The sequence below is a fragment of the Herpailurus yagouaroundi genome, unplaced genomic scaffold (genome assembly GCF_014898765.1).
Source record: "Herpailurus yagouaroundi ecotype Mexico unplaced genomic scaffold, PumYag 182, whole genome shotgun sequence".
Taxonomy (NCBI): Eukaryota; Metazoa; Chordata; class Mammalia; order Carnivora; family Felidae; genus Herpailurus; species Herpailurus yagouaroundi.
In genome coordinates this window covers 12580367-12596175 of record NW_024412413.1, presented here as the reverse complement: position 1 = coordinate 12596175, position 15809 = coordinate 12580367, and the positions used below count along the sequence as shown (strand labels likewise).

The 15809-nt window shown below is 50.5% G+C and overlaps 1 protein-coding gene across 1 annotated transcript in view; it reads left to right on the top strand.

Annotated features, from left to right (window-relative positions):
* The window catches only part of ISX (intestine specific homeobox), a 21329-nt gene extending 6350 nt beyond the window's left edge, over window positions 1-14979 (top strand). The window contains exons 3-5 of the mRNA XM_040491834.1: window positions 10746-10897; window positions 12794-12907; window positions 14049-14979. Coding sequence (XP_040347768.1) covers window positions 10746-10897; window positions 12794-12907; window positions 14049-14288 — 506 coding nt within the window. The 3' untranslated portion in view covers window positions 14289-14979. The remainder of the gene's footprint in view (window positions 1-10745; window positions 10898-12793; window positions 12908-14048) is intronic.
* The last annotated feature ends 830 nt before the right edge of the window (window positions 14980-15809 follow it).

Sequence of the window (15809 nt, the reverse complement as noted above, 5' to 3'; positions counted from 1 at the left end):
GCCAAAAGCAGACCAGAAGGAAAGGATTTGAGCACAAGTGGTTTATTTGGGACATGCACAGACACCAGCACGGAATTTATTTCACAGTAGTGAACTAAAACAAGGAAGGGAGGGCGGTGATCAAAGGGTGTGTGATTAAGCCAGTGACCGCTGTGGGAAACTGAAGTTTAAATCCTTTAGGAAATGAAGCAAATATACTCCTCAGAGTTATCTGGGCTTTTTAGCTCAGAAATACATATCCTAGCAGTAGGGCATTGATCTGGAGCACAGAAAGGTCTGAGGGATACAAGCAGGGCATTGACAACATTACTATAATAATAGGGCCCAGACTATCAGAGCCAGGAGAAATCAGAGGAGACAGAGGACACAGAAAACATTGGTCGTCATTTAAATTTGATTTATCCATTGTATTCCTCATCCGGGGACGCAACGCAACAAAGAGCCACCGAAATCGACTGAGTGGCAGGCATATCTATGGCGGCAAAACGAATTATCCCAATATTCAGTGGCTTCAAATAACAATTAACATGAATTGTCTGACTCAGATTCTGTGGATCGGGAATTTGGGAGTGACTTCACTGAGTAACTCTGGTTCCGGGTCCTTCGTGGGACTGCAGTTAAGATGTTGTGTGGGGCAGTCACCTGAGGGCTGGATCAGAATAAAAGATTGGCTTCCAAGGTAGTCACTCCGTGGCTGGTGAGTTGGTGACAGTTCAGCTGGCTGAGGAGGAGACCTCAGTTTCTCCCCATGCAGGGCTCTCCGCGTGCCACTAGAGTGTCCTCACAAGATGGCGGTGGCTTCTCTCAGAGCGGGCAATCCAAAAGGGAGAGAGTCAGGTGGAAGCTGCATCCTTTTATGACCCACCATGAGAAACCTCCTAGCCGCATTCCCACAGCATCCCATTGGCTCTGTGAGTCGTTGAGTTGGGCCACACTCAAGGAGGAAAGAATTCCAAGCGAGAAGCATCCAAGAATTTGCACACCTACCTTAGCTGGGAGTGGGGACAATGTGGGAACAAAACGTTAAGCTTGGCCTCTGCCCTCACGTAGCATCTAGTGTAGCAGGGACGACAAACAGCCATCCGATAATCACAAGTGAAAGCTCAATGACAACTGTGGTCAAGTGCCGGGGAGAAGGTGACATGGTAGAGGGCCTATGTCAAGAGAGGTTTGGTCTGCCAGCGAGGGCTTCCAGAGGACATCATGGTTGAGCTGCAGTCCGAAGGCTGAGGGGGGGGAAATGTGGCTCCCCCCCACTCCATGCAGAGAAAACCCCAAAGACAGGGACTTGTTCAAGGGAGGCAAGATGAGGTCTGAAAGCAAGAAAGGAGCCAAGCCACACTGGGCCATACGGGGCATGGTGGGGATTCTTATTTTTGCTTTGAATCCAAAAAAGAATGAAGAGGCATTCTAGGGTCTTAGGAAAAGGTGCAATGACCAATATTCATGAGAACTCTTGGGTTCCAACAGACAAAGACCATCTCAGGTTAGCTGAAACAGAAAAGGAAATGAGTTGCCTTGGAGAACATGAAGCAGTCTTCTCAAACCAAGCTACGGGAAGGGCAGGATCATAAGCAGGCATCAGCCATAATGGGAGCCAGAATCAACACCAGCAGGTCTCTCCAGCTGCCTCTCAACTTTCCTCCCTCCCTGCGGCTCAACTTTCCTCCCTCCAGATGACTCCCAATAACACCAAGGTTTCCATCACCCTCCAGGAACTTCTCTCAAGCTCTCTAAAGTCCCAAGTCCAAGAGCCCCAGAGGAGGGAACTGTTGGCCAAGCCTGAGTGAGATGCCCACTCCCAAACCCGTCAACCACGGCCAGAGGGGGATGTGTGGGGGCCCCACCGGGAGTCTTCTTTGTGCTGGTCCTCTTCTTCTCTCACACTGTTCCATGCTGGGATGATGGCTTCTGATTTCAGGGTCCTTCTAAGTCTTCTTTGGTATCTTCAGTCTCCAGATAGGGAAATGTCAAAGCGTTTGCTTTGTTTGTTTTCCGTTGTTTCATCAAAGGTGTGTCCCTAATGAGGCTCATTTCCCCCAGGTGTTCTGCATAACCAGCTGTTAACCTGGCAGTTGTTAAGCCATTTGGGGGCCAGAAACAGCTCTTCCCCCTGTTTACAGGGCTTTGGATACCTCTAATCTAAGCACTCTGCATGCCTGCGCTTGGGTTGGCCACAAAGAGAACGGGTAACTTCCTCCTCAATTCCAGGCAGGAAGGAAACTAAATATGGATTCCCCCATCGCCAGGGAACCAGTTCTGTGACACTTCCTGTGTCACACCATGAAACATCCTCCAGATTCATACCCTGTGGTGTCTGTTCCCACAAGTGTAGACTGGAGAGGAATAGGGGCAGGACAGGAGAACACACACGCATACACTCTAAAAGCCCGTGAAATCAGGAAAGCCTGGGTGGCTCAGTGGGTTGAGCATCTGACTCTTGGGCTCTGCTCAGGTCGTAACCTCACAGTTGGTGGGACAGAGCCCTGCGTCAAGCCCACATCGGGCTCCGTGCACTGACAGTTCAGACCCTGCCGGGGATTCGCTCTCTGCCTCTCCCCTGCTCTCTCTCTCTCTCTCTCAAAACAAATAAATAAACTTTAAAAATAAATAAGTGAAATCAGCCCCTGTCCCAGTTCTCTGTGCCCACCCCACCCCAACGCCCCATGTTTTGGCCTCACCAGACCTACACATGCGGTTACGAGACTCACGTTGTCACAACACAGATAGAGCATGGGAACATGACAAAGTGTTCCAAGAACACAGAGGAGGGGAATAATGAACTGTGTTTGAGACCCTCCAGGAAGGCTTCAGAGAGGAGGTGTCCTCTGAGGTGGAGCCAGGCAGAGAAGGGGAGAGGACCAGGCACACAGAAGCATGTGCAGGAGCCCTGAGGGGTAAAAAGGCATATTCCTTTCGAGCAACAAAGAAATCCAGTGTGGCTGGGCATCTAAAACTCCCGGAGCAGTGGAAGGGATGAGGTGAAATGAGGAGACTGAAGGTCAAGTGCACTAAGCCAAGATCTTTGGCCTTTATTTATGCACATCAGCATTTTTAAAACCCGCGTTTGGGGGAATTGCAGGCTTCCACAAGGATGCACGGCCGGAGCTGCGGGGGACGAAGGGGAGACTGAGCAAGCTTCGCTCCAGGGCCCCCTACACGTCAGTAAGAGAGTTCCACCATTATTTCTTTTGTGGGGCTCCACATACAATTCCCTTTAAACAAAGGGTACACCTGCTATTAAAAAAGAAAAAAGATATACAAACAAAAAGTGGGGGGAGTGAGTGTGTGTGTGTGTGTGTGTGTGTGTGTACATAGGATACATTATGAAAATGAGGCCGTGCACATGGAAAATAACAATCCTCATTCTGCTAGGAGAGAGCATGAACCCCGTCATCCCTGGGGGCAGGTCAGCAAACCCTCTGCCGGTGGGCTCTTCAGTGGTCTTCTTGAAATTGTTTCCCTTAGTGGTTTTTTTATTCTCATCTCTTCCCACGCTGGCTTTATTTTCTGTGCTGTTGTTTATTTATACAAGGAATCCATGTATATTATAGGAAAAAAAAGAAGGTTAAAAAATGTAATTATAATTCTACCCTCTCATCATCTAGTATTAACCACCATTAACATTTTGATAGATATGCAATGACAGAGAGAAAAACTAAGAGAGATTTTTTTTTGTTCTTACAAATACGGAGGCGGATGGTGCAAGCCAAAAGTGCTCTTACATTTTATTTTTGAAAAAGAGCTGTTGTGTTTCTACAGAGATTCACAACAGACCTTGGAGGAAAGGAAATATTTGATTGATTCACGCTTTGACGGACGAGTAGGAGTTCACTAGGCAAACGAAGAAGACCGGCATTCCAGGCAGAGGGAGCAATGAGACATAGCACCTGGAGACTAAAAGGGCACGGCCAGTGTGTGGAGTCTAGAAATGATCAGGTGGGAGTGAAATCATGGAAATAGGGATTGGGGAGAAAGCAGATGATTCTGGAAAGGGAGAACGTGAAGAGACTCGAATGCCGTGCCAAGGAGTTTGCCTTATATGCTGTGGGCACAAGGGAACTGTAGGAAGTCCACGACCAGACTGGACAGAAAAGACCAGCCCAGGTCTGCCCTGCACCCCTCCCGTCATGTCCACGAGGGGTCTCCAGCTCGCAAGAGAGCTCCAAAGGGTGCCCCGGATCTCCTCTATGCCGCTGCATCCATCGTCTTAGGAAGACAAGGACAGGGCCCATTTCCGGAGACTTCCGGCAGTGGCAAAGCCCCCCCAGGGTCTTTAGCTGAGCAGCCAGGGCCAATTAGCAGACCGCAGAGAAGGAGCAATCAGGGGAGGGAGCCGAGCGCAGAGGAACATCGGTTTATAATTAGGTGGCCTAATCACCTGTGTAAATTGTGTATTTCGTATGATCGATGTGCTAAACGGCTCAGGTTTAATTAAGTTCTGCTGACTCGTTCTCTTTGAAGACCCACTGAAGTGTGATTCACAGCGCACACAATTAATAACAGGGAGAGGAGCAACTCAAAAGGAGGAAGCACTCCCCTCCACCTTCCTCCACCCTCTCCCCACCCACCCCCTGCCCTGCCCTGGTGCCCTTGGCCAGCCGCAGTGGGTGGGCTACACAGTGGCACCAGACTCCGAGGCATCTCTGCCAAGATGCTGCCGGGGCTCAAGGATTTTCTTACTCCCAATCCAGTGCTCCTGGGAAAGAGGACCCAGCACCCCCATCATCCTCACTGAGGGGTTGCCCAGGACATCCCAGCCCTTCCTGATGATCGAGAGGTTTATCCAGTACATGAGCCACATCCACACTGAGCTCCTATTTCCAGCTTCCTGTTTAATGAAGTTCCTTCTTTTTAAAAAAAATTTTTTTAAGTTTATTTACTTATTTTGAGAGAGACAGAGGCAGTGCGAGTGGGATAGGGACAGAGAGAGAGGGAGACAGAATCCCAAGCAGGCTGTGCACTGTCAGCGCTGAGCCAGATGTGGGACTTGAAGTCACAAACCGTGAGATCATAACCTGGGCTGAAGTTGGACGCTTAACCAACTAAACCAGGCTGTCTCTTTCTCTCTCTCCCTCTCTCTCTCTCTCTCTTGAAACTAAGTAAAGACTAAAATTTTTTTAAATAAATAAATAAAAATAAAATAGCCACATGGAGATAGTAGCTACCATATTGAACGGTCCAGGTCTAAGCAGCTAAACTTTTAACAAAGTCTCGCCTCTGATCCAAATCTTATTTCCCTGATGCCAGGTCCAAGTTTATCTTTCTCTCCCCAACCTACTCTTCTGGTCGGGTCTCACGAGTTAGATATCAGGGAGCCCCATTCACTGGGAGTGATCTGAGCTCCAGGACCCCTCTGACCTTACCATTCCTTTTTACAGCCCTCCAATTTGAGGCCATTCAGTCTTGAATAATGTCCCAAGAAGGTCTGAGGGAATATCAGTGTTGACTATCCCTCCAATTTGAGGCCATTCAGTCTTGAATAACATCCCAAGAAGGTCTGGGGGAATATCAGTGTTGACTATTTGCACCCCAAGAACCCACAGTCAGTCTTGGAGGGAAAGCTTTGGCACTCTCAGTCCTGAAGGCTGGTGGATTCGGGGCTCAGCCTCCATCTCCCCACCAGTGTGGATTTGTGGCATGTCTGTTTATTTCCTGGAGAAGTAATTACAGCCATTGGACATACACACGCATTCATCATCATCACCATCACCATTACCATCATCACCACCATCATCATCACCACCACCATCATCATCACCATCATCACCATCACCATCACCATCACCATCACCATCATCATCATCACCATCATCATCACCACCATCATCACCACCATCATCACCATCATCATTATCAACATCATTATCATTATCTCTCAGAGACAAACATCTATCCTGAGCTAATTCAAAAAATTCAATTCAATTGAAAAAAATTAGCTCTGGATACAAAAACAAATTTTTCTAACTGGCCGGTAATTTGCCAGGCAGCCCCCTCTCCACCAAGTCAGAGGTCATTTATCATGCAGAGAAGAGGTAGATCCTTTCCTTCTTCACTCCACCTCCAAATTATGCCCTGCAGTCCTGCCCAAAATAGGGAAAAACCATATGTATCTTAACAGTTGCTCCCTTAGTTCCACAAATGGAAGCGCTGAAAATATTATTCTATTAAGGAGTCTGTTCTTAGTCATGAGCCCCTGTTTGCCTGAGTTTCCTTCTGGGGAGAAAGGAGGAGGTGGCTTCTTGTCATTGTCTGCATCTGTTCCTAACCCTCTGTTCTCTGTGGCACCTGTTTCCCCAAGTTCTGGTTCTGCACCCTCTGTCTAGAATCCTCCCTTCTAGACTCCCAGAAGGATCCAACTCCATACTGTCCTGGATGCCAAAGTCTGCGCAGGCAACCTGGAATCTTCCATCCTGTGAATTGTTTTTTGCAATGCCCTTTAGAGCTGCACAGCATCACTATCACCTAAGACGCTGACCTCATGAAGGAATGAATATGATACTGTGAGCATGGCTTGTCCACTTTTGCACTCCTGCAGACAGGCCCCCAGTGCCTCCACAATGCTGGGCACAGAGGGGATATTCAGTAAGATTCAGCAATGATTGCCACTGGCCATCTCTCTGTATCAATTCTGATTGGATGCGGCTCTATCCCTTAAACACTACTGGCCCTAAAGGTAGAATTAATCTCTCTTTAAAAATTTTTGAAAGAAAGTAGGCTCGGGGAAGGAAAGGGGCTAGAGAAGGAGAGATCAGGTCCGATCAGGTGGTTGGTAGTTAGTAGCTAGAGCTTGCTCTAGCGGGTGATAGTGTTTGAGACCTCGTTGTCTGCGATTCCCAAGAAGCTCCCAAGTCAGTAAAATGAGTTAAAGTCCTTTGAGGATGATTATTAACAAGCTGAAGGGATAAGAGAGAGGGGTGAGACCAAAGGCAGACTATGAGATGCCATTTCTACAACAGAAGCACCTGGGCCTGGTTAATCCCGGAGATGTAGGAACAGCTTCAGCCAATAGAGTTGGCATCCGCAGAAATCTCTCCTCTCGGGCCCTCGCCTTCCACCAAGCAAATTGGTCCCCCAGGCCAGCCCGAGGCAAGGTGTTATAAGCCACCTGGCCTCCACATGAAGGGAAAGAGAATTACAGATTGTCAGGGTGGATTTGGCCTGCCCTCCTCCTCCATTCCACAGATGGGGAGACTGAGGCCCAGAGAGGAAATAAAATGTGGCCCAAGTTATAGAGTTCAGGAACAGAGCTCAGGTCTCCCGACATCCAGTTCAGTGGGTTTCCTTCTAGCAAATGATGGCAGGACGAATAACACACACACACACACACACACACACACACACACACAAACACACACACATACACACACACACACACACTTCAGTTGTTAAACCATCACAAGTGAAAATCCACTCCTCACCCAGGGTCTGTTCCAATTCCTCATCCGTGGCGGTTCTACCTCTTATTTGGACAGAAAAAGAAAGTGAACCGGGTGGGAGCAAGGAGGCCTCTGCAGGCTTTCAGATCCCCACCCTCCTTTTGCATCGTCCCATCTGACCTGCAGCATCAGCCATCAGCCCCCAAAAGCGGAGGGGATTTGGAGAGGCGGTTTGTATCTTTCCTACAATTCCTAAAATTATATCATGTGGACTTTGTCCCAAGTAAACCCAGAATCGCAGCCCGAGTCTCAGACGTGCGTGGACAGGAAGACAAAGCCTCTGCCACCTGGTTCGGCCCTGCCTCCACCATCTGTGACCCTCGCCCCAGACTGGAGGTACAGGGAAGGCTTCCGGTGGACGATCTTCCTTACCCTTCTCGCTTCCCCCGCCCTTCTCCAGAACAGCTGTCCCAAAGCCCTTGGCCATCCCTCCCGGCCTAGCCCCTCACTCCCTCATTCTCTGCTGGCGACCTGACTTCCTGCCATCCGGCCCTGGACCACTCGCTCCAGCACCCGATCGCCCTCGCCTGTGTAGTGAGCGTCTCGGACCGGTCTGTCCCGCAGCTGCCCCATCCGCCACCCCTTCAGAGCCCTCTCTCGCTCCGCCTCCATTTCTCCTTCTCGGTCTTCAGACACGCTCCAGGCTGCTCTCTGAAACTTCTCCCCAGCCTCCCTTCTCCCCTTCTAGCACCTTCTCGAGCCACAAATTCTACTCACTGTCTCCTCTTTTTCCCAACCACTCACATCTCCATCCACTTTAATTCAACATATATTTGTCAGAGTCTCCACGAAGCCTCAGGCACCACACTGGGTGTGTTTGGGGGCAATGCCAACATGGCTCCTCTTTTCTTGGCTTCTGCCGTAGTAATTCCACCCAGGTGGTCTTCCTGTGGTCCTCAACGTCCTCCCCAACACCAGACTCAGAACCACATGCCACAAATCCATCTCGGAACAAGGGAGGCTAAAATACATGCATGCACGCAGGCCAAGGGCAGGGTCCAGCACCACACCTGGCACACAATAGGTGTTCAATAAACACACTGATATTTTCTGGCTTTTCTTCCTCTTCGTCCTCTCTGGTTTTTAATTTTTTAATTTCAATGACCACTCCTTTCTTTCTAAGCCTCTCTTCTACCATGTTTTCTGATCTTCCTCTGGCTCAGGTCAGGTTCCCCAAAAAGCAGGGTGACATAGAGATTTGCTGGAGAACGTTTACTGGGGGCTTCTCATGATGTTATCGTGTCCTTTTTATTTTGGGGGGTTGGGGGGGTTGTTTTGTTTTTAATTTTTTTAATGTATATTTATTTCCGAGAAAGAGACAGACAGAGTGTAAGCAGGGGAGGGCAGAGAGAGACGGAGACACAGAATCCGAAGCAGACTCCAGGCTCTGAGCTGTTAGCACAGAGCCTGATTCAGGGCTTCAACCCACAGACCATGAGATCATGACCTGAACCAAAATCAGACGCTTAACCAAATAAGCCACCCAGGTGCCCCTGGACAGATTTTTTGAATAGCCAATAGACATCTCAAAGGTAACAGGTCCCAGTAGAATGCCTGATTCCCATCACACACACATGCTCAGGCCTGGCTCCACGGATGTGGGTGAGACCAGTACAGTTGTCCAGGGTACTGCACACAGACAGAGGCCTGGCACATGGGGCTTAATGCTTATGGTCATCTTGAAATTCTTCATCATTTTACGTGTGAATCTGTTTTGTAAGTGAAGTTCAGTGGGACCACGGAGCATGCACTAAGGCCCTGGAGCCTTGACTCAGCCCTCGATGTCCCTCTTACAGACCACTTGTTTCTTCATCCTTAGCCAATGACAACTGCCTCCTCTATCCTATGCAGTTCCAGGGATGTGAGGGCTGTCAGAGTATGGATGGCAGAAGGGTCAATGTCAGGTGCATGCACCCAGGTGCCAAGTCAAAGGGCCCTGGGTTGCTGTGAGGATCCACACTCACCCTATTAGTATCCTTGTGTTCAAGAGAGCCTGACCTTAAACAGCAAATTAGAGGGATGCCTGGGTGGCTCAGTCGGTTGGGCGTCCAACTTCAGCTCAGGTCACAATCTCGCTGTTCGTGAATTCGAGCCCCACATCGGGCTCTGTGCTGACAGCTTGGAGCCTGGAGCCTGCTTGGGATTCTGTGTCTCCCTCTCTCTCTGCCCCTCCCCTGCTCATGCTCTGTCTCTCTCTGTCTCTCAATAATGAATAAATGTTTAAAAAAACTTTTTTAATAAAAATAAATAAATAAATAAATAAATAAATAAATAAATAAAACAGCAAATTAAGGGGAAAAAAACAAGCAAACAACAACCACCACCACATGACAGATCAAGAGAGAGACCGCAGAAGAAAGGAAATAGCTTTTTTCCTGCTTTTTGAACAAGAGAACCCACATTTTCGTTTTTCATTAGGCCCCACAAATGCTGTAGCCAGCCCTGAGTGGACTTGAGGCCAGACCGTTTGGACAATTGGATTGGGAAACAGGTTATAAGGGACTAACGGCTGTGGAGTTCAGTCTTTATTTTCTAGACCAAGGCTGGCAAGGTTTTCCTGTAAAGGGCCAGACAGTAACTATTTTAGGCTTTGCAGACCATATGGTCTCTGTTGCAACTACTCAAGGCTGCTTGCAAAAGCAGCCATAGACGATGCATGAAGCAATGGGAGGTCTGTGTTCCAATAAAACTTTATTTACAAAAACAAACAGTGGGGCAGATTTGACACTCAAGCTATAGTTTTCCATGCCCTGTTGTAGACAAGGACACATCATTGAAGGCATCTGAGCAACAAAAAGGATGATCAGAGGACTTTCTAGAAAGTTCTCTTGACCTCACTGCTCAGGATGGATTTGGAGAGGTCAACCTCAGGGCAGGATCTCTAGGCAAGAGAACACTGTAGGGGCGCCTGGGTGGTTCAGTGGGTTAAGTGTCTGACTTCAGCTCAGGTCATGATCTCGCAGTTTGTGAGTTCAAGCCCCGTGTCAGGCTCCGTGCTGACAGCTCGGGGCCTGGAGCCTGCTTCTGATTCTGTGTGTGTGTGTGTGTGTGTGTGTGTGTGTCTCTCTCTCTCTCTCTGCCCCTCCCCTGCTCATGCTCGCTCTCTCTCTCTCTCTCTCTCTCAAAAATAAATAAACATTAAAAAAGAGAGAGAGAGAACACTGTGAAACTCCAAGCAGAGGAGCCAGTGGCCAAGACTCTGCAATGGACAGCAGGGGCTGAAAGAGTGACACCAGGCAACACAAAAGCCTCACCAGGGTGCTAACCATAAGATCGCTAACCCAGCTTGAACCCTCTTCCATCCAGAGGAAAGAAAGAGCAAGCGGAGAGTCCGAACCACCTTCACCACCGAGCAACTGCACGAGCTGGAGAAGATCTTTCACTTCACCCACTACCCAGACGTCCACATCCGCAACCAGCTGGCAGCCAGGATCAAACTCCCAGAAGCTCGGGTGCAGGTACAGCTGTCCCCACCCTCAGCCTCCAGCCTCAATGCCTTGGGGGCCATGGGTGAGACCCCATGTATCATGGACCCTCCGGGGCTGGCCCATCTGAAATTCTCCATTGCCTTTATCCCTCGAATACAGTCACATTTGCCAAATAGTATTTCCAGGAAATGAGGTCACCGCAGTTACAAGATGGTTTCTCTCTTTGAGGGGTGGAAATGGAGCGAGGTGGCATCAGGGGTGGCCACCGATATCTGCTTCCACATCTTCCCTCTCCTTTTGGCTGTAGTTCCAGAACATCACTCACCAGGAGGCCTCATTCCCAAAATAGACAATCTAGACCAGTGGTCATCAAACTTTTCCTGTAAAAGGCCAGATGGTAATTATGTTGGGCTTTGTGGGGCCATAGAGTCACTGTCTAAAACTTTGTTGACGAACTCTACAATCTGAATTTCGTATAATCCGCATGTGTCACAAACATGTTTCTTCTTTTTATCTTTTTTTTCCCAACAACTTAAGAACGTGAAAGCCATTCTTAGCTCACGGGCCATGCAAAAGCAGGTAGGAAGGCCAGATTGATCCTTCAGGCCTTAGTTTGCTAACCCTTGACTAGACCACATGGGTATCATTGTGAAGGCAGCACAGAGAGAAGTGGTCCAAGACCTGGTTTAAGTCCAACTGCCTAGGGGCACCTGGGAGTCGATGAGGGAGGGGCACCTCAGTCGGTTAAGCATCTGAGTCTTGGTCTCCGCTCAGACTCAGGTCATAATCTCACGGTTTGTGAGTTCAAGCCCTGCCTAGGACTCAGCACTGTCAGTGCAGAGCCTGTTTGGCATGCTCTCTCTCTCTCTCTCTCTTTCTCTGGCCCTCCCCTGCTTGTACTCTCTCTCTCTCTCTCAAAATAAATAAACAAACTTATTAAAAATTTTTTAAAAATAAATGCCAACTGCCCATTCTAGTATATGTCATTTCTTCACCTCGGAGTGTCCGTGGCTCCTTCTGTGGTTGGAGATACAGTGGCCCCTTGTCACTCAGCAGGGGTGTGTCCACCCTCTTTGGACACCCCCAGTTTTGCAAGCGCCACCCTAGCAAATCCAAATCCAGTTGTTACGCTGTTGGCTCGCTCTACTCTGCGTCACTTTTTTTTAATTTTTAATAGATTCGTTCCAAATTCAAAATCTGAGTCAGGGCCCAGATCAACAGTTTACTCTCAATCTTATCCCAACAGACTTTTCTCCTGGCTAAGGACCACCCCCATTCTAGACTTCTCTCTTTTTCCTCCCATTTAGAATCAGTCACCAGCTAAGTGGATTTAGCCCCTCCCCACAACTGCCATAAAGCCCAGAATTCAGGGGCTGTCTCAGCCGAATGGCCAAGTACAAATGCCCACGTGTCAGGGGCAGTCAGTGTCCTTGTGAATACGGGGAGCTGCCGATAGTCAATCTACAGATGCCGAGGGGCCCACAGGGGTGGCAAGCTGGTGGTCTTCCAGCAGGAAACAGCCCACAGATGAGTTTTATTTGATCTGCACAGTGTTTTACATCTCAACGCTTTCACATAAAAACCGAGATTTCTGCCTTAGATATTGGCTGGGCCTGTAATGCCCAGCCTCACATTTCTACGGGGTGACCACGGGCTAAAGCTGAGGAGCCACGCCCTTTAGGCCCCATTGGCCACAGACCCCACCGCTCCCAGCCACATGGCATCCAGCTGCTTTCCGGGTGCACGAGACCCCCGCCCCGCAGGAACTGAAGGTTGTGATCCCCGGGCCCCTCTTAGAGGGCAGACCTCCAGGGCCAAGGAAATCCTGAAGCCGTGGAGCTTTCTGGACTGTGAAGTGCCAGTTACGGTTTTTAGGGAAGGTACTTGCTGCTTATCTCTGTCCTCTCTCTCTCTCTCCTATCCCAGATCTGGTTCCAGAACCAGCGCGCGAAGTGGAGGAAGCAGAAGCCTGGCAGCCCTGGGGCCCCGAAGCAGCTAAATGAGGCCGGCTTGGCCCTGACCACGTACCTGGACGTGGTGGTGAGTGGCTAAGGCACCGAGGGGGCGCTGGGGAAGGGGGGGGGGCATTGTCTGCAAACATCCCACCCAGACCCAGAAGTGAGAACCCCAAGGGGTGGAGGGGGGTGGCCCTTTCTACAGTAAAGAGTGCAAAGGGGGACCAGCGCCTGGGTGGCTCAGTCGGTTAAGCCACTGACTTCAGCTCAGGTCATGATCTTGCAGGTGGTGGGTTCAAATCCCGCATGAGGGGCTGTGCTGACAGCTCAGGGCCTGGAGCCTGCTTTGGATCCTGTGTCTCCCTCTCTCTCTCTCTGCCCCTCCTCTGCTCACGCTCTGCCTCTCAAGAATAAATAAATATTAAAAAAAAAATTTTTTTTAAAGAGTACAAGGGGAACTCTTCCAGAGACAGCGTGGCCAAGAATGCCCCACAGGTCTGTGTGACCTGGGACAAGTCACTGCCCCTCTCTGCCCCCATGTCCTCAACCACTGAGTGACAATCCCAATGCTTGTCCTTCCTCTGGGGACTGGCTTGTATTATTGTGCAGAACTTCACAGTTCAAGAAACAGGCAGGGAGTAAGGGGGCAGTGCACGGGCATTGAGCAGGAAGGCTGTGGAGTCAGACTGCACGGGTTCAAATCTCAGCCTCTGCACTTAGCAACAGCATGGCCTAGAAGAGTCACTTCGCCCCTCGGAGAAAGTAGTAGCTCAATGAGGGTGAAATTACTGAGACGTGAAAAGCCTCGGCACCTGGGCCATGTGCCCCGAGTGTGAGCTGTCCGTGGAGCCCGCACACCTTGGAGTGCGTACCAGATGCCGAACAGCAGGGAGCCAGCAGGACACAAAATAGACAGTCCCGTGGTTAGAGGTCTGTGCGTGGCCACAGTGACACTGCAAGGAAGGATTTCTTTATTTATCCACTTTCTGCTAATGCAGAAACTGGGCACTGAGAAGCAAAGTGACTTTTTCACATCAAGTAATTCCTGTCAATGCCAGGATTAGGAACCAGATCTCCTGGCCCCCAGGGCACACGTTTCTCCCCAAGATGGTCCCCTGCCTGCCCTGAGCTGCCCAAGTCCTGGGGAAAAGGTCGGGAAGCGGAGGGTGAAGCCTCTGGTGAAGCTTAGGACTCACTTCTCTCTCCTGACCTTCCCCTTTCGACAGGGCCCCATGAGGTCACCCTCTGCTCTGCCCAGGCTGGCTCCTCCCATGGGCTGTTATCCACCGGCTCCAGGCCAGCCGGCGTCTGCGTGGTTCCCCGGCCAGACCACCCTCCTCCCGTGCCACCTGTGGGAGACACAGCCTCTCCCAGGCACTCTCGTCCAGTACACCTGCTTCCCTGCACTGTGCTTCCTTCCACCTGCCAACCCCAAATGGGGCAGCCCCTGTGCCACATCGACGTAGGGACCAAGAAACCTCTCTCCAGTGGTGCCGCTCTCCTCGCCGGGTGAAGACATCTGGCAGGAGGGGGCCCAGGCCCCTGGGGGGGGGGCCTTCCCTGAGCACGCCCCACGAAAGGTTGCGTCGGACTCCACGGCAAGATGACCAATACGGGAGCTCTCGCCTCTGCTCCCAAGGTTGCCCTCCTGACTCAGAAGACAGAGGCCGTGGGAGAGTCCGAGAGGAGCTCTGGAACAAGGAGAGCGTCTGCTTGTGCTTGTGTCTCCTCTGACTCGCTCTGTGACCTCCAGCTGGTTACTCACCCCCTCTGGACCTCATCTATAACACGAGGCAGTTGGACAAGGAGACTTCCGAGGGTCCTTCTGGTTCTTCCTGCGGTGAGGTTGAGCCGTCGTGAGAATAGAGGCATACAGCAGGCCACGGGGGAGGTGTTTGTTCATTCATTCATGACACATTTATTGAGCACCCACTGGGTTCTCCACAAACAGAACTGGATCTATCTAGACGCGAACAACTGAGGCTCTGCCCCCGGGAGCTCAGTCCAGGTCGGCCAAAGAGATTGTGCGGAGCTTCCCCGGCAAAGCAGGGCATGCACTCAGCGACCTTGCAGTTGGCCCATGCCCAGCAAATTCTGTACGGCTTTGACGTGAATGTACGAAGTGGGAGAGAAATGCAGAGGAAGGTGGTTGTTGTTGTTGTTGTTGTTGTTAATTTAAAATAGAATTGAGTGTCTTGGGTTATTCTGCTGGACTGGGGAGGAATGTTGTACTTCCGGTCTGAATAAAGAATACGGCGGTAAGCTCTTTGCAGAGTCTATGTCCCAGGACTAGCTTAAGGGACCCAGCTGGAAGGCCAGCCTCGCTCCGTTGTGATGAGCCTGCGGACTCTGCTGTTTCCTTGCAGGGAGACCTTGGGCAAACGACGTGCCCTGTCAGAGCCTCAGTTTTCACATCTCTAAAACGGAGACAGTAAGCCCCACCTGGCCTACCTCAAAGAGCAATCGGGAGGCTCTGAAATAGAGTGGAAGTGCTTTGCCAAGTGTGAGGGCTGGGCCTCCTATGGGTGATGGTGTTGTCCCCCGATCCCATCAGGAAAGGGGCTGCTTGGGTCTCAGACCTGGAGTTTGCCATTCCGACTCACAGAGAGGCCACCCCCCGTCCCCGAGCTTCCCTTGGGCCCAAATACTGCTGAGACATGCCTTGCTGTGGGGGCACAGGGCCTGCTCCTCCTAGCTGGGCAGACTGGACTGACCTTTGTGCACAGATCAGAAGTTTGGATAATGTGCCCCAAATGACAGAACCTCTGCACGCTGCCCGGGTCCCTGATGCACCCAGGAGTCAGACGGAGAGTAGAGTCAGGAAGCCTGGGTCTTAGTCCTGCATTCTCTCTGATTTGCTGCAGAACCTTGCCATCCATCCAGTCCCTCTGGGCCTCGGCTTTCTCACCTGCAAATTGGGGGCAGCGACCTCGCTCTGCCCTCAGGCATACAATACGCCAGAGTCAGACTGTGCCCCCCGGAAAAGT